General features: G+C 42.0%; 1 protein-coding gene across 1 annotated transcript in view; it reads right to left on the bottom strand.

Annotated features, from left to right (window-relative positions):
- Nucleotides 1-19,969, bottom strand: part of TNS3 (tensin 3) — a gene marked incomplete at both ends in the record, with an annotated part of 195,689 nt that overhangs the window by 124,338 nt on the left and 51,382 nt on the right. The window contains one exon of the mRNA XM_080611182.1: nucleotides 7,393-7,504. Coding sequence (XP_080467308.1) covers nucleotides 7,393-7,504 — 112 coding nt within the window. The remainder of the gene's footprint in view (nucleotides 1-7,392; nucleotides 7,505-19,969) is intronic.

The raw sequence follows: 19,969 nt of genomic DNA, 5'->3' as shown, positions 1-19,969 counted from the left end.
AAAGAGGAGACTGGCTTAAAATGGGTGATCTTCAAAATAAGGAACTTGATGTTATTTATTATGTGGATAAGACTTAATGGTCCTGGAAGTTTTGACTCACAGCTGTTCTTAATCTCCTACAGAAAATACAAGTGACAGAGACCTTCACCAGAAGAGAAAACAACACAGGCTATGCAGAGAAGGTCATCGACATCATCCTTCAAGTACTTTAACAGTTGTAGGCATGTTTTCCAAGGGTATTTTTAAAATATCTTTAATGACAACAGATGGGGACTCTGCATAAAATCAGCCAACAACTTCTGCTCTTACCTATTTAGAGGGTTCAGCTCCTGAATGTGTCTAACTGGAGTTATGTCTGTAGCCTGGCTTAGTCTCTTGAAGCTTTCTTCATGTACTAGAACAAACTTTTCAGCATAACTAACTGCAGATTTCTTCACCCATCTTCCCTTTATTGAAATTACATCTCCCTATATATTACTTGTGTCTCCCATGCTAGTTCCTCCCCTCAGCCTGGTTTTGAAGCCAATTAGGAGTGTGAGGTTTCAGCCAAATGCATCAAGATTTACTTTGAGGTTCCTTTCCCCACGTGGCATATCAAGTTCATCACACTCAAATTATACACTGGAATGATTCAGATTTTGGGGTTAGAGCAGATAATTCTCACTTCAATTTACCCTTAGGAATTTTGGGTTCTCTTCAAGTGGGCTAAGTTTAGAAAACTGCAGGTACACCAGATCACAGAGCATTCACTGGTTTTCCTGGGAAAAAAATGTTGGGGAGAAGGGAGAAGCACAGGATCACACTGATTTCATGCCTTTTTTCTTTTCTTTTTAATTTACTAGCTGTAATGAACAGAAGCTGCAGCTTTTTATAAACCTTAGTGGTTTGAACTTACTAATTTTATAACCACAGATCATATTCTGGTGTGATTAAGTTGGTCCTTATGAGGTAAATAAATAGGGAACTCCTGTTTTCCCTATAGCTAACCTTCTAAAACAACCTCTAATATCTGTGATGCAGCTTGACCATGATGAACATTAAACATTCCACTAGAGGATTTTGCCTTGTGTATTTTTTAAATTAGGAGGAACATGCCCTAGAGATTCCTGCCAGAACTCCTCTATCCCTCTCCCAGTTCCCACTGGGGTAACAACATGCTATCAACAGATGTCAATTTTACAGCTTCTCTCAGATCCAGAGAGGGCTGTGTTCAGCCAGGATGCTTATGTACCACTTGTGTAATGCCTACTAATTACAGTGGCTTCTTGTTTATCTCTGTGTGCTCCAGTAAGTCTTTTTCACCCTTTCCTTTCGTGTCTTTGCTGTTGTTATGCACATAGCTTCCATGTTTCACTATCTGAGCTCTGCACTGAAGTCTGAATGCATAGCTTGTACAGCTGTGTTAATTAGAGCACATTTTACTAATCTAGTGGAAGTTGCTATTTACTGTGTGTGTCTTTTGTCTAGGGAAGAGGGACTGATCTTCCCAGGCTTCTGGTGTCACAGATGGGCTGCAGTCCACCTTCCTCTTTACAGTTGCCTCCTCCTGAGCACAGTACACTCTGTGTCACTCATGTCCAGGTCAACACCCACCCATTTCTAAGGGGGTTCCTAAAAGACTTTTCTGCTGCCACTAGATCAGTTCATGCAGCCTCCCTTAGATATCTTCCAGATGCCCTTCACAAACAAGGCTGACAGTCAAATGAGGTTTTATAGCAAGAGCCTAGGTCCCTACATAACCCAACCTTTCTTGGGCATTCCATAATCCCTCCCTCCTTGGAATTCACAGCTGCTTTAAATTATTAAGCTGATCTAAGGACCACCACAGACCACAGTCCTTGGTCCTACAGCCTGTATATCCTGGTTCACATGCAGTTATCTGTCTGTCGATCATCAAATGTTGGTTATAACTGAAAACATACTGTGGCAGCAGAAAGAAATTCCAGGTCTCATTTTCTCTCAAGTTCATATAACTTATAAATTTGGAGGTAACTAACAGTTAACTGCTTAAGGAAACAGTAAGGTTTTCTGGTTTGTTTTCTGCTGTTTCTTGATCAGTCCTAGCCATACATACTAGAGATCCATCATTACAAATCTTAAATGGATCAACTAAAGCAGTTAATCTTAAAACCATTTTAAACCAGTCCCATGGAACGCAACACAATTTGCTGGGTCACTGCTCAAGAAAACATGTGCATGTGCATACAAACATTATGAAGAAAGCAAGAGTGATATGATGAAAAACTCTTTTAAACTTTATGATAGTCACAGAATCAGAGAATCATAGAATGGCTTGGGTTGGCAAGGACCTTAAGTTCATTAGCTCCACCCACCTGCTGTGGGCAGGGACACCTCACATTAGAGCATGTCACCCAAGGCTCTGTCCAACCTGGCCTTGAACGCTGCCAGGGACGGGGCATTTACCACTTCTCTTCATTCTCTCAAAGATCTTCCACATTTATAATACTAACATAATTATATGGGTATGCCTATTGCCATAATTAACCATCTTATGGTTAATTCATACTCTATTAACCATCTTATGGTTAATTAACCAATAACTATTGCAATAATTAACCATAAGATGTCTACATTACACTTATGTTGAAATTGAAATTAATATATATCTTTATATATAATGCATTATAAGATCAATAGATGGCTAGACATCAATATACCCATAGAAGTGCCTAGTAACACTGGACTTCATTTCATCCATGGACCTTGTATCCTTCCATGGATACAAGGGTGACACAAAACACGCCTACCCCACAAATACGCACTACATACTTCAGCATTTAGAGTCAACATAATGCCACTGGCTCAAGCAGGATACAAATTCCTTTGGCATTTCTAGCTCTCTATTTTGTCTCCAGAACTGTACCACAGACATGCTGTGCACATTAGTAAGATACTAATGTTATTACTGAACTTAGCAGCTACTGAAACATATATATAAAACCACCTATCATATACGATTAAATATGCATATATTTACATACACAGTATGCACAAACAAGCCTTAAGAACAGTGTGTCAGATCAAGTAAGTTTTAATATAAAAATGTGTTTTCTCTTGCCAGGAGGAATGCACATATGATTACAGATTAACCCTTTGTATGTTGGGCAGCACCAACTAGCCCAAAATGAGATTTTAAGTGGATAGCTAGCCATGACTACAATCACGAACAAGCAGGTGAATTTTAAACCTCTTTAAGAAGAAACACAGCTCCAGTTGTCTGCAAATCCTGATCTATGATCTGTAAGCAGCTGAAAGCTCTTGATTAAACACATATACCGTAATTTGACGAGAAAATATACTTTCTACCATCACTTCATGTTATGCTCAAGCAAATGGTCCAGGCCTTCCTTACTGTTAGCCAATCAAAACTTGTATGAGACCATATGATAACATGACTGACAAGACAGAAGTTATTACACAGATTGATTCTAAGTAAAGAAGGTGAACTGTACTCTTTAATACACTCAGTTTGCACACAATACTATGGTAAACACTTCTCTGCTCACAATATAGGTCTCAGTACATGCCAATGTAATTTAACACTTCTTTGCCTAGCATTTACGTGGTTCCAAATACCAAGAAGAAAGCAAGGCTCTCAGGCAGTCAAACCAGCAAGGAAAAAAAAACTTTCAGGAAAAATAACCAGGCAAGGAACTAAAATTCTAACAGCACTTCTACAAGGATCACTCCAACGCATATTCCCAAAACCAGCACATTCATCAGAATGTTCATTCATTCAGTAGGTTAGATTAACAAAAAGCTACTCAGTTCATTCAAACTACCATTAATTGCTTTCAGTTCAGAATTGAGTTCCAGGAAACTCTTGTGCTGCATGTAAAGCCTCATTAACAGCAACTACACAGGTCAACTGGGGAGGGGGGATGGTGAAGTTTAATCAACAGAAGGATGTAAAGTGTTTCAGTTCTTCATACATACTTCACTCATCAATGCTCTAACAGCTAGGAAATAATAATGCATTATTTTCCAAATCTGGTCTCTGATCTTTAAATTGCCAGAAAAGCACTTTCTAGAGGTTGGGAAGACTCAGAGCATCTAAAAAGCTCTCTGTTCTACACTACGCTACAGTTATTTGATCGTAGCACCACAAAGATAAATGATAAAAGGAAACGTATATTTTACGTATATAAAATATAAAGGAAATAAAGTAGAAATTCACAGGGAAACACATGGAAACTACATTATTATGACAGCTTGTTTACAAACAAAGCAAAATACTGAATATTCAATAGGTAGGGTAAGTAGCATAAAAAAAAAAAAAAAGAAAAAGCTTTTGTAACACTGCAGCCCTTTGGCTAACTATGTACATGGACATGATTAGGATGTGTATCTGCTTAGCCCTAAAGGAAACTGAACTGTACTGCAGGCAAGGTCAAACCAGAGCAAAAAAGCATTCAAGTTTGAGGTAATGCTGGTGAGACCTGGGGAGCCACATGGCCCTCAGTTTACTGCAGAACATGCAGGTAGTGTAGAGATCAATCAACAGCTGTCTGTCCTTTCTTTACTATGAGAAGTTGCATCAAAGACACAGCCCAGCTACAAATGTGCTTACCAGGCAGGGAGACAGACAGAAGCTTCCCCTTGTTCAAAGCTGCCTTTCCTTTTTGCCAGTGTGGTTTTTTAGAGCTTGCTAAAACCAAATTCACTGTAACTCAGTATGCTTCACTGAGGTGGACTGAAGTATACACAGATAAAGAGCTATCCTCATTCCTCTCACCTTTCAGTCAATCATTCATTTTTCATAGAAAGCTCTTAGGTACCACAATCAGACCTGGTTACTAGCAAAGACACATTATGCAAGACAGGGCTACACAACACTCCCAGAATGACTGTTACATACTAATGAAAACTTATCTAACCAACACAACACCCAGTTATGGCTTTTTTTTTCTTACAACAAGTAGATGATTCATTGCTAGATAAACAGCAACCACTACATACTGACCAATCTGGAGCCTTTCCCCTCCCCTCATTTCTCTTGACACGTAACTTTCCTTTAACTGATAAGATATTATAGTCTGCAAGGAACCTGCAGTCTGTACAAAGAGCTATTATTTTCTGACGAGAAACTGTTAAAAAGCAAGATTTTCTCATTAATACACAAAGGAACTTTATTTCTTTTTAACTAAAGGCTTTTCTTCTCCCTCCCCTTCCCCCAGTGCCAATTCACTCACTTTCATTCAGCAACATGAGGGAGAATTCACCAGAAGCAGCAGCAGCATGACTTGGCTCTGAAACAGCCAGTTTATTTTGCTTCATATTAATAGAGTTGCACAGTACTAGGGTACATTTCAAGTACTTCAGTGCTGGCAATGGAACAGACAACTTTTAGTTATAGCTTTTCCAAAACTCTGCTTTATAAAGCCAGTCCTGTACATTCAAATACAAATGGGTTCTTACTAAATGGAAAATACCTGGAGTCATCCCTTCACCCTCTGCAACTCCTGTTGCTCCCATCCCACACGTAAGTATTGACCAAAATGTACCAGCAGCAAAAAAGGGTGGTAGGTCTGCCTGGGACTCACATCAATAGAACATGTGATACTACCAAGGGGCTCCTTCTGAAGATTACACTCAAAACCAAAGAGAAGATTATCCCAGACTTAGATGTGGAAACAGAGGTAGCATAGCCAAGGATTTATTGGTTTGGGGAGTGTATTGGAGGGATCCCAGTAGGATTGCTTGTAGAATTTTATTTCCTCAGGTTTTTGTTTTACCTGAAAGCTTTTTTCCTTCATTATTTGAATATATGCGATTTTTGCTTTCTTCCTGATATTTGGAATCATGTATAAACACTAGCCAGAGGTGTTAAATTTCACTGGCATGTGCTGTTAGCTTCTGTATTTGAACCGAAGCTATTACACATTGCAGCAAAAGGAAAACTTGCTCAGACTCATCCCAGCCTCTCACCTGTTTACAAGCCATATGGTAAAGCTCTTGGCACCTCTGGCAGGTAAGCACACTGACACAGCTTTTGTGAATCTGAGACTTCCAGCTCCAAGCTGCAAGAGCTCAAATCCACTGCTAATTGACAAGCAGTTTTTAGTACTCCCACCCCCACGGCCTTTCCCTTCAAGGTACTGATTTTCCCCCCGTATAGCACTTTTTACACTTAACCTGATCAAGATCTTCAGGCAGTTCCTTCACCAAGCAGGCTTTCTTCTAATAATACTATTTCTGCTAAGTTGAAAACAACTAAAACCAAAGAACTTCAGAACTAACATCCAGAAGAACAGGCAGAAGTAAGTTAAAGAAATACATATGTAACTACCACTCTTATAATGATAACTGTAATGCTGAACAAGTGAGGTATTTTTTATTTAGCTGTTCATCTGCAAAGTCTGCAGTTTAGCCCAGGAAACGGCCACATTCCTTCACATCCAAATCTCTCACCTCCCTCTCAAAGCCTCAGAGGTATCCTAATGTGTCTGGAGAATACAGGAGAGAGGAGGTGGGAGAAGGAGAGCCATCAAGAACTAGGAAGTGGTACAAACACCTCTAAGTGAAAACAGTGACTATGCTTCAGATGAAAAAATAATGGCATTCTCTTACTAGGAGGTGAACCATGCATGCAGCAAGAAAAGACTGGTTTATTAACGTGGAATCACAGGAGTTGAACATTAACCAGCCTAAACCAGTACAAGGGATTAAAACCCCTATCCCAGGACAACCTGCAGAAAGAAAACTATTGAGTTCTCGCAAGATTTAATTCCACCGCAGGTATCCCATGGAGAAGAGGCAAGTATGCTCAATTCTACACAGTAAGGGGGAAGAGTGAGGGAAAACAGTAGTAAGGAGAAGGCAGCCAGAGGCAGCTGAGTCTCTGCAGTCTGTGCATCCAGGAGGACAATCTCTCTATTGTTTCTCGAGCGATTAGATGAAGGACTAAGGATTAGACAGAGCATAACGCAACTGGAAAAATTAAAGAAAATAAATAGATGGTTGCTCTTGTGAATTTTTGCAAATTAATGCAGAGAAAACCTTCATGCCTCAGTGAGTGAGGGTCACGCACATTTGGAGGCTGAATGCCAGAGGCATCTGTCACCCACTGTGCACACATCACTCATGCTCCTCAGAGAGCCTCCACAGGCATTGCCTTATTCTGGAACCTGCCTGAATAGCACAGTAAAAAAAGCACATCATTAAACAAGCCCAATTACCTACTGCAGCAACCCACTCCCTCACAAAAGCTGGGAACATTATTGTACAAAGAAAGGAAATAAAGCAAGGTAAAATTTATACTTAGTCCAGGGGGAATTCCAGATATATGGATTCCTAGAAACTTTAACATAAATATAAAGTTAATTTCCTTTCCACAGCAAGAAAGTAAACAGCACGTCATATGTTACTCACCTCTGCAGGAAATGCCCTGGCTATCAATTACTTGTTTGCAGATTCCACAGATTTTGGATTTCTTAAAAGACTTGGTTTTGAAGGTATGAGACCCTGAAGCTGTTTCTTGAGGCTGGAAGCAAAGGAAATAACATCAGACCTTCCCTCAGCTTTTGAGTCATACTTTAAAGTGAAATATAGATAATTTAAAATTAAATAGGGTAGTAGTGTGTTAGCAGTATAATAGCAGCATGTCAAAGCACTTTCACTCCCTCTCTCACCCTCTTAGTCAGTAACATGAGCTTTCCACTCTCAAATGTGGGAAGCAATAGTGTGAGGAAACTTGCATATCAGCACACAGACACTGTAAGACATTTTTATATCATAATTTCAGAATTCACTCCATGACTTATCTTTTAAGAGGAAATACAGAATACTCTCTCTGATATGAACCAACCACATTCTGACCTTATGTCTTACCTACACAAAAGCTTGCACTTGTTCAGCTTAAACTGGTTAAACATAACGTTAAGTAATGCTCTGTCACAGGCACCAATTTAACTGATTTGGTGCAGAAGACAGCATGGACTTTTCATTCAACAAATGAAAAGCATCCATGCAAGATGACTCTAGCACAGATTGCTAACTTTAAAACCACCATTCCTTCTTCCCTGTGTCAGAAAACTATAGTAGGTTTAAAGCAACATTGTTTCAACAGTGTGTCACAGTAACATCATGTTAAAATAAGGCAACAATGGCAAACTGGGGAAAGAACTGCAAAAGTCAATACTATATATGCAAAGGGTATTATATGGCTTCTATAACTTAGGAAATATCTAGGTTAACATAACAGAGAGGACTACCAAAAGCATATGACAGAGTCAGTATTTCCTCTGGTAGAATATAACAACCTTTACTTTTACCACCAGGCTTTTTGGAAATAACTCAGTTACCTATATAAAAACAAAAATATCTTTTGCCAGACCACAAAATCCACAAATGACTCTTCACATTCCTCATATTCATTTCACATTTGCCCCTCACTGTCCTTATACCCAGCACTGCAAATGGGCTCGCCTTTGACACTTCAACACCTGTGCTGAGCTTCAGCAGCACAAGCGCCTAGAAGCAGAAAGCGGTTCCTCTCCATGCAGTCAGGCTGCTCCATCACAGCACCAGGCTTCCATCCATACACTGGATGAAAAACCTTCCCAGTATGGTGCAACACACACATCTACTGCAATAAAGTAACATCAGAGGTATTTGTGGCTTTGAGCAATTCAACACGTGGCTCAAGGCAAAATGTGACCGTCTCCAAAAGCATCTACAACACAGCTACTCAGCAGGCACAAGAACAGACACAAATCAGTGTCTCCTTCAAGTACTGCCTCCACATGGGCCTACCTGAAACCCCAGAGGAGCCCAAACAAACACAAAGGGCAGCAACCAACCACCCTGAGCAGGCCAGGGCGCTTGGAGGCCATGTTCACCAGTGGGGATGCAGTCAGCCCAATCTTAAGAACAGCTTCAGGAAATGTTTGTCTCACCCACAGCGTAAAGCCAACATAATTAACATGCTTCCATAAACAGCACAGTAGCAATTACTGATATTGAAGGAATAAAAGCCGGACTGGACTCTCAGGAAAACCATTCCAGCAGTGAAGTGTATTGACTGGCAGAAATTAGTGACAGAAATAGTAGAATAGCTCATATTGAGATGAGCTCTTAGGCAGAAATTCTTTACTGTGAGGGTGCTGAGGCACTGGCACAGGGTGCTCAGAGAAGCTGTGGCTGCCCCATCGCTGGCAGTGTTCAAGGCCAGCTTGGACGGGGCTTGGAGCAACCTGCTCTAGCAGGTGTGCCTGCCTGTGGCCAGGGTTGGAACTGGATGAGCTTTAAGGTCCTTTCCAACCCAAACCATTCTGTGATTCTGCATCAGAATTATGATTTGTATTAAAAGCCAGCCATAAAGGAAAAGAACAGCTGAACTCCAGCACTACATAGGAACATACTTGACGGCAAACAGATGAGGAGGAAGGAAAAGTGTCACTACATCCAGGAAACTTCACTAATCTGATGCAAGGAGGTTCTACACCATTATGGGTTCAGCATTGTGGCCAAAAAAGCTGAGAGTCCCTCATTTCTACAGCCTTTTGCTGCAGTTTCCCTGCTCTGCAGATCCATAGACTAAACCAGAATCGTCATTTTAGATTCAGTCCAGTCTTCTTTCATGCAGAGTTCTACTTTGGGCTGAAGTTTACAGGACATTCCTGTGACTCTCTCTGAAAAGGGCAGTTTTGAAGAAATTCGTGGATAAACTTCACCAAGAGATTAAAGAAGAAAAGAAAAGGAAAGCAACCACGGCAGACAGCAAGCAACGCTACTTCCATGAGGCTCAAGCCTGCAGTCTAAATTTATGCATTTGTTACATGCAAATGAAACTGGAAAACAGTGCAGAACCACAGGTTACAGACTGAGTTGTTGCCTGAGAAAGAGGCTGTAATTACATCTGGTCTCAATTGCCAGCATTATGAAACTCTTCTTTGTTTACCACACAAGGAAATATTTTTCAACATGTTCTGCTCTTTATGGCACACAAATCTAATGAAGCTGAAAGTTTATCCCAGACTTGCACCAATGTAACACAGCAGACTGGGTAAAGGTTCATAGGGGCATCTTCAGCTATGATAAATTTCAAACACTCCTTATCACTGAGCACTTTCATTATGCAGCAACATGCTGATCATCCTCAGATAAAAAACTCCCAGCAACTCTGTCAAAGACTTTTGAGACACATAATATTTGGAGAAGCGAAAAGCAGTTTACACAAAAACCACTCTCCAGATGTAAATTCAGCCAATACAGATCAAAGCACTCAAGATACACAACTTGTTTCTTCACAATACCAATACAGCATTTCCTCCTTGGCAGAGACCTACACTGGCTCTTTACACCTATGGAAGCATTCACATTATTCCCAAATACCATGCTACATCATAACAGTTTAGTATTCAATGAAGAACAGAACCAAGTAAGTTTTATTTATTGCAACTTCCTGTTTCCAATGCCTAAACTTCAATCATGGTAACAGTTCATTCTTTAAAAGGAAAGTCAAAGGGCTTTGATTTTTTGTCAAAGAATCAGTTCCCTCCAAAGTCATCCAGAGAATGACTAAATTATGAGGAAATAAGTGTCTCAACAAAAATTTGACTTTTAAAATGAAATTGTTAAATCAGACATCATTCTATGCAGAGGGAAAAAAAAATTGTCAAAACTGTTTGCAGGTTATTTCTCTATCTCCAAAACTTGCAACAATCCATGTAATACATTCCAGCTAAGAGAAAATTATAAACATACATGCAAAGCCCCATAAACTTTCCCTATGTTAGACTCTACTCCTGCTGCATTTTACACAGCCATAAAACCCCTCTTAACACAGCAACAGAATCATATAAAGCAAAGATACGCTTTGTTCACTTCCTGTCCCTGGGCATGCAAATACGATCCCTATTCCCTATCCTCTCTCTAAATGACTTACCAACCAATACTGCAGTTTCCCAGGACTCTCTGTGCATTCTTCTACTCTCCAAGGTAGCTTTAAATCCACTGGCTGACATAATGCTTACGAGTATTAGTTTAAATACTTGGAGGGATAGGGTAGAAATGTATTAGCAGAATGGGTATTTCACTACCTTTTATGGCTAGGGGAATGCTCACAGGGGATGTCCAAAAGAAAGTTCAAATAAGGGGTGACTGAAAGCAGAATTCATGAAAAGGCTGAGGCCCAGCTAAAAAACCTTTGCCAAAGTAAGGCATGTGTCTACTACTGTGAGATTGCTCCAAAAACAGATCACATGACTACAGAAAAAACAGTACATGTAGCTGACGGGAATGCCTCCTTTCAGCCCTTTCTATTAAGGTTACTCATAACTATTTATGACACCTCTCTACTTCCTCTCCTCCCGTCTCTTACAGGAAGTCTGCCCAGCAAAAGCCCCATGATTTCTGCAGAGTTACTTAGAGCTCCCATAGAGAAATCAGAGAATAAAATCCTATCAGGTTACCTGTATGTTCCTGTAACTAACATTCCTGAAGAAAACACTGATGATACAGGACTGCACAAAACACAACAGTTGGTATTAATCATAATACAAAATAATTCAGTGCTTTTCCCTTAACATCCTGCAGTAAACAGCATTTTTAACATTTCTAATCCTGAACCAGTGTCCATGTTTGCTGCAGATTTAATTCCCAGAAAAATACTTAGGAAGGCTACCATGCATACAGGACAAGTAATAGCATATTCATAGAACAGTTTGGGCTGCGAAGAACCTCAAAGCTCATCCAGTTGCAATCCCCTGCCATGGGCAGGGACACCTCACACCAGACCAGGTTGCTCCAAGCCCCTGTGTCCAACCTGGCCTTGAACACTGCCAGGGATGGGGCAGCCACAGCTTCTCTGGGCACCCTGTGCCAGCGCCTCAGCACCCTCACAGTAAAGAACTTCTGCCTAAGAGCTCATCTAAATCTTTCCTCTGGCAGGTTAAAGCCATTCTCCCTTGTCCTGTACCTACAGGCCCTTGTAAAAAGTCACAGAATCACAGAATCAACTAGGTTGGAAAATACCTTTAAGATCAAGTCCATCTGTTACGCCAGGACTGCCAGGTCCACCATTAAACCATGTCACTAAGGGCAAACAGATCTTCCCTCAAGATCTCCCATCCTGATCTCCACTCACAGAGAATCCCCCCAATCCCTCCACATAGTGGCCCATGCCCTATAGCTGCCACCCGTATCCCTCATGGCCACACTTCACCTCCCCCTAAGACCTCCCTTCATGGCCACCCCTCAGGCACCATGGCCACCCCTCTCTCCCGTCGTGGCTGCCATTCTTCTCCCCTCACAATCTCCCCTCACCCTCATGGCCACCCCTCCTCTCTCTTCACGATATTGTCTCACTCCTCATGGCCAACCCTCCTCACCCCTCACCTTCCCTCATAATCTCCCTTCACGACTGCTCCTTCTCTCCCCTCATGGCCGCCTCTCATCTTCCCTCATGATCTCTCCTCACGACTGTTCCTTCTCTCCCCTCATGGCAGCCTCTCATCTTCCCTCATGATCTTCCCTCATGACTGCTCCTTCTCTCCCCTCATGGCCACCTCTCATCTTCCCTCATGATCTCTCCTCACGACTGCTCCTTCCCTCCCCTCATGGCCGCCCCTCATCTTCCCTCATGATCTCCCCTCATGACTGTTCCTTCTCTCCCATCATGGCCGCCCCTCATCTTCCCTCATGATCTCCCCTCACGACTGTTCCTTCTCTCCCCTCATGGCCGCCCCTCATCTTCCCTCATGATCTCCCCTCACGACTGTTCCTTCTCTCCCCTCATGGCTGCCCCTCATCTTCCCTCATGATCTCCCCTCACGACTGTTCCTTCTCTCCCCTCATGGCCACCTCTCATCTTCCCTCATGATCTTCCCTCATGACTGTTCCTTCTCTCCCCTCATGGCTGCCCCTCATCTTCCCTCATGATCTCCCCTCACGACTGTTCCTTCTCTCCCCTCATGGCCACCTCTCATCTTCCCTCATGATCTTCCCTCACAACTGCTCCTTTTCTCACCTCATGGCCGCCTCTCATCTTCCCTCATGATCTTCCCTCACGACTGCTCCTTCCCTCCCATCATGGCTGCCCCTCATCTTCCCTCATGATCTCCCCTCACGACTGCTCCTTTTCTCCCCTCATGGCCACCTCTCAATTTCCCTCATGATCTCCCTTCACAACTGCTCCTTCCCTCCCCTCATGGCAGCCTCTCATCTTCCCTCATGATCTCCCTTCACGACTGCTCCTTCTCTCCCATCATGCCTGCTCCTCACCTTCTCTCATGATCTCTCCTCACAGCTGCTTCTTCCTTCCCATCATGGCTACCCCTCATCTTCCTTCATGATCTCCCCTCATGACCACTGCTCCTCTCCCCTATCATGGCCATCCCTCATCTTCCCTCACGATCTCCCCTCATGGCCGCCTCTCATCTTTCCTCATGATCTCCCTTCACAACTGCCCCTTCTCTCCCGTCATGGCCACCCCTCACCTTTCCTCATGATCTCCCCTCACGACTGCCCCTTCTCTCCCGTCATGGCCGCCCCTCATCTTCCCTCATGATCTCCCCTCACGACTGCTGCTCCTCTCCCCTGGTTATCTCCCCTCACCACTCACGGCCACCCCTCTCCAGGATTCCTGTAGCCCCTTTAGGCACTGGGAGCTGCTCTAAGATCTCCCCAGAGCCTTCTCTTCCGCAGTACAAGCCCAGCTCTCTCAGCATTACCCACGTACTCTCTAAAACGCCTTGAGAACACCACGTCTGACCACAACTTTTTGGTAACTGTAGTAAGTGATGACGTTAAAAGCCTTGCTTACACCAGGACAAGATGAATATACAGTGAAACAGCAAACGCCATAACATGGTTGCTCTGCAGCTCTTCCCTATGACAATAATGTCTTGGAAAACATACCATTGCCTCAAAAGCAGCGCAGTATTTTAACCAAGTGGCATTAACTGAATGTATCACACATTTTAAGTACATACCCAACTACCACCAGTGAATACATAAGTTTTGCAGAGCCCATGCTACATGATAAGAGTATGGGATGGTGGCCAAAAACTGTGGAACGCCAAAGCATTTTTTACGCGGACTGAAATAAGGCATTTCTGGCTGTTTCACACACATTCAGAGATTATTTCTACAGTGACAGCCATAGCACATATATATATCTACACACACTCACACTGAAGTGTACACAAATAGCCAATTATACTCCTATCGCTACCATTTAATATTACCAAGTAACTTCAGAGGGATTGCAAAGACAAGAAAGTATTTACACACCTCATTTACTGCCCATTCATTCAAGTCATTTCACAGCAAGACAGTCAAAGCAACCCAAGCAAGAGAAGAGAGATCTCACTTAGGATCATGCAGCCTGAGCTGGCGATATCCCTCTCAGTGGAGTCTGCTCCTGACTTGAGACTCAAGTGAAACCACATGGAGATGCTGGTGAGGAAAAAATGTCTCATTGAGCCAGCTGAGTAAAGCTCATGTCAAGAGGAAAAAAAATCCTCTGATTTGGTGGTACAAAATGCCTGGATATAAGGGGGCAAAGAATAAGAGAAAATGACAGAAAAAGAGTACTCCCCATCCCCCTTTAAAATATTTGGTGCTGCAATTTTAAGCAGCAGAAGCCTTTGTAGTTTCTCAGACAAAAGAAATAAGGAGTCTCTGTTGTTGCAGTCAGAAACTCTGCTCAAGTACCACGGTTTCCAAAACAAAACTGAAAAAGAAGTTTCTATCCAAATGACCTTATGTAAATTTAAAGAAAGAGGTCAGAGACATGCAGCAACTTCACTGCTCTCTTTAACAAGAGACAGGACCCAGGCTTAATGGATTATTCTTTCATGTCACAAACACATTCTCATTTGTAGACAGTTCACCTTGGAGGAGGTTCTTCATCTAGACCATCAGCTGCATGTGCTCTTCTCAAAGCTTTTAATTCTTGAGACAAAACCAGAGCATGTAGAGGTAATATAAGAGAGTAAAGTGTTTGGAAATGACCAATCATCAGATAAATCTCTCTCCCTACATTAACGTTTGAGGTTGACCACCTCCAGCTTTAAACAACATACAGGAACCTTTTCATATTTGCTGTTTCAAATCCTTCCCTTGATGATCTGGCTGAGATTTCAGTTCAGAAAACAATAGGTCCAGGTCTGCCTAGAGATGGCTGGCACCCACTGAAGAACAACAGCACCCAAGGGGGTCTGAACCCCAGCATGTCACCACACCTGCTGGAGAAAGGCAAGGATGCCTTTCTCCTACCAAATCCTCATGGCTCTCCTTCATCCAAATATCCCTAGGAACCAGTCTCCTCTGAGCAGGAACAGGGGAGTCTGTGGTCACTCCCCACTCATAATGTAAAATAGCAGCAGCTCATATTTTTCCATTTCATCAGTTCTTTATGTTTTTGTTTCAACACCTTTATCTCTCCACTGCATTAATCCATAATGGTGGAAAAACCAATTAGGAGACAGATGGAAAATCCATTAAGACAATAGTTAATTGCAGACACTGGAAAACTTGTCTTTTCCATGCTCATCTCATTGGCAAACAGACACTTTGTTCTGTGTGGGAAAAGAACTGTACAAAGGAAACGCCTGAAAGCAGTAAGAGGACTGTGTGATCATGAAAGCTCAGTGTTTGTCAGTGGCTTTTTGTTTTCCTTCTCTTTTTGTTACATGAACCAGCCTTGGCATCTCTGAGGCTACAACACTGCTTTTAGTACACAAAGACTTCAACTCCCACACATTCAGAGCTAGACACCTGAAGACTAGAATCCACGTATTGAAATAGCAGGGGGAAAAAAGTCTATTTCTGCATATACCTGGTTTATCTTCAGTTCACAGGAAAGAGAATGTTGAAGGGCATAACAAAAGTAAAAATTCAGAGAGATCAGGTGTCTCCCTTTGAAATGCTGACAGGTTTACTGGGTTTTTAATCATCTTCACCAAGATTCTCTAATCAGATCTTTTCCATTGCAGGTGAATTCTTGTAGGTACACAGAAACATTAAGCAAAGTACATATTCCTCTGTCTCAAGAGTCCCTAACAAACCTGTTCACAAAAGCAGCAAATGCAGAACTGCAGCAATGTACAATCTAACCCTCCTATGACATGCTGTAGTTAGTTATATGGCCAAATACCAAAGAGCTATGTCTTGTAGTAAACAACTTCTGCTGTGATAAGAACCCCAACCATACCACACAACTAAGAAAGTTACCAAGAGTCTACAAAGTGGGTCAAGAAAAGGAGAGCAGAATCATAGAATGGTTTGGGTTGGAAGGGACCTTAAAATCAACCAGTTCCAACCTCTTGCCACAGGCAGGGACACCTCACACCAGACCAGGTTGCTCCAAGCCCCGTCCAACCTGGCCTTGAACACTGCCAGGGATGAGGCAGCCGCAGCTTCTCTGGGCAACCTGTGCCAGTGCCTCAGCACCCTCACAGGGGGAGAACTTCTGCCTAAGATGTTATCTAAATCTACCGTCTTGTCAACTTAAAGCCATTCCCCTTGTCCTGTCACTATATGCCCTTGTAAAAAGTCCCTCTCTAGATTTCTTGTAGCCCCCACCTTCAGGTCTTCCTGGAGCCTTCTCCAGGCTGAGCAAGCCCAGCTCTACTCAGCCTGTATTCACAGAAGAGGTGCTCCAGCCCTCAGACCATCTTCGTGGCCTCCTCTGAAGGAGGAAGAAGAAAAGAGCCCAGACCCATGGTAGAACCAGGATAGACAACTGCCAGCTGAGAAGGTTGAAGATGCATGTCAATAAGGCAGTCACTGAGAAATGGAAGATACATTATTAACAATAATGCAGTGAACAAACTTAGCAATTCCATACAGGCTAATTTATGCTACACAGCTTCAGCATTCCCTCTTACCCTCACAATCTTGCTTGAGGCAAGCATGCTTCATTAACAGATACTCAACTTGGCACTTTAAATTCATTCAAGAACTGTTGTCAGCACTGTCACCTTTCACATGGACATCTTTCCCCTACCCTCATCCTCCACAGAAAGTCAGCATCCTAGCTAGAAGTACCCAGTGGTAAGCAAGGTGATAGTTGCACACTTCATACACATGCGCATTTAGCAGCTGCTGTAATGCTCTGACACACTGGAAGTGTGTCAGAGAAGTATCAGTCACGTGTCAGGATCTGCCTTCTGTAACATCACTGCATTAAATCTTCCAAGATGTAGAAAACAACATGCTTTACAAGTCTGCATGAAAATCTCATTAAAGGTGATTCAGCAGGATGGAAAAATGGCAACTTGAGTTCAGTTTCCTCCTCTCCCTACACATATCCTTATTTAATTACTTTATTTTGATCCAGGCTATCAGTGGCTCTTGGGACCTACCGAAACAGACAGCCAGCATACTTGGAAAGGCTAGTTACACTAAGCAGAGAACAGAGTGCAGACCAGCATGTGTGGCCAGAACACCTTCACTCAACACCTATGCTCCCCAATGCAAAGGACATCCTTCCATTTATTCCCCTAGGCCAGAAGTAATGGTATTTCAAACACTGCTGGCTCAGTATGTGAACAGCTCTAGTTAAACATGCTATCCCACACAGGTTACCATCTGCACTAATGATAGCAACTCATACTGGAAACAGCACTCTGCGAGTATTTCCTCATTTTATAAAGTTATCTTTCATCATATGGTGAAGACTGTTCTAATCAGTAATGCAAAGCAGTAGCTTTTATACAACCACTTAAAATAGGCACATTTTCTGCACTTCACTAAGCCTGAGGACCCAAAGTTTTCGGCTTACAAAATTTTGTATTCAGTATTTTAAGAAGTGGGGCAGAACCCAATCAAGAACATGAAGATCTTCATTGTGTACTTTTGGGCAGAACTTCATTTCTTTCATAACATCTAGTTTCTTTTTTTGTTGCTATTTTAGGTAAGCTTTGTCAGTTTTTCCATCAAGTTACAATCAACTATTTTTCAGGAAACAAACAAAACTAATATTACACAGACTTCTACAATAAATAATGCATAGGATAATGTAAATGCCACTTCAAAACTCAGAAATATTTACTCAACAGTCCTGCTCCAGGATGTAATTGCATTAATTTCATCAGACAGCAGACAACTTGTGCTTAGACATTTGGTTTGTATTCTTCTTCATGTTCCTCTGTGGTCCTGTCATATGAGTCAATGGGAATACAATCTGATAAAAAACACTCTACTTGCAACTGTGGATTTTGCATCCCTTCTGTTGATTTTCCTGTGCTATTACAAGATTAGTTGTTTTGACCACTCTGAACACACCTCTTAGAGTGTTTATCACGTGATAACAACAAACTAAATCAGAAAGTCTCAATCATATTCCCTTATTGCAAGTAATCACAAGCAATATTGTAGAGTCTGTGTTCACCTAACAGGCAAGTCAGCAAACTTTGAGAGAGCAAAGGCTAGTACTACATAGGTTTGAATTTTTTACTGAAGAACATGAGACACACACACAAAACCACCACACAAAGAAAACCACACCACACAAGAAACAGTGTCAAAACTTCCTGGTTAAAATTAGCATTCATACTACACCACCACTTTCATGATGCACAACTATTTAAAAGGAGGAATCAAGGTTAACCTGATGGCAACAGATATATGTCTCACTAGCAAACAGCAAAATAAGGCTCCTATTCTGACCCCCACACTGCTTCCAGCTCCTTCCCTCTTTGGTACCTGAACCAGTACCATGGAAAACAGGCTGTCCAGCTCTGGCAGACATGCCTAACACAGGACACAGACTCGCTTAGCCATACACAAAGAGAAAGCCCTTGCCATGTCAGATTTAAGCATTGCCTTTATTTGACAGAGGATCTCACAGTAAATGTGTTGAATTACATAATGTTCAGTTCACATTCTGATGTGAACATTACTTGCAGCAATGAGAATAAGAGTAATTCAACAGAAAAGCGTCCCATGGTGCGTTAAAAGAATGCTTCTGTAGGAAGCTCAGCATTGGAATTATACCCACTTCTGCTGAGCCACAGATTTTATGCCTAAAAATCCCTGAATTAAGTTCCCCTTACCCCCACCTTATTATTGTAACCATTTCCAAAGTCACTTCAGTTACAACCTAGAGATAGGGTAACACCCTTGCCTGCCTGTCTGAACGGCCTCCACCTTCCCGATTAGCTATTTCCATTCTAAAGTTAACCTCTGCCAGGACCACAATAAAATATCCATCTTGATAAATGCCATCAATTCTGGTCACTGAGTAGTGCAGTCTGCTACTAACTGGGAGCTTTGTGTGCTCCCATAGGCAGGAGAAGATCTGTTGCTACTGGACTGAGGATTGGAACTTCAGTTCCTCTCCTCTGCCATGTGAATGAGCCAGGATAATGTAAGATGGCTTAAGCACAAGGATCACATTCAGCTACAAAATCCAAAGCTCTTGTGGAAATGGAAATAAAACACAACAGGCATTTATAAAGGTATTATACAGTGCCTGCTCTGTAGCTGATTAACTTGCTCACTCACCCAAGGACAAATAGTTAAACTATTATGTTGAGAAAAACAATTGCACAAAACGCAACTGTTACTTAACTGACCTTCCTTGTATCTCAAAATAACTATTCACTTTAAATTTCCAACTAACTATCCCAGTTTTCTCCCTGGCACTAAAATCAGGATCTCTTATCACAGTGAATAAAGAAAAACTTTGAACTTGACCCTCATGACCATTTTTAAAGGCCCAAAGAATCTATTCAAAACCCCAAGTTCTTCCTTCTACCAACCAGGAAGCTCTGCAAGCCCTTAGTCTTCTTACCAAATACTCTCAGATTTCATCAGGGTTCTTCAGTTTCCATTTCTCTGTTCCACCAAAGGTACATTCACGTTAACACACTGCAGAAGCACTCTGTTCTCTCTCCCTTCTCTTGAACAACAGTTTCCTTTGCAGCCTTCATAATGTTTACTCTAATGTAGTTTGATTTCTTTTCTTGCACTTTTAGAGGATTTAATTCATTCTTAC

The sequence above is a fragment of the Psittacula echo genome, assembly GCF_963264785.1.
Source record: "Psittacula echo genome assembly, chromosome: 2".
NCBI classification, from domain to species: Eukaryota; Metazoa; Chordata; class Aves; order Psittaciformes; family Psittacidae; genus Psittacula; species Psittacula echo.
The sequence above is the reverse complement of the archived record's forward strand: the minus strand, read 5'-3'. Positions and strand labels throughout refer to the sequence as shown.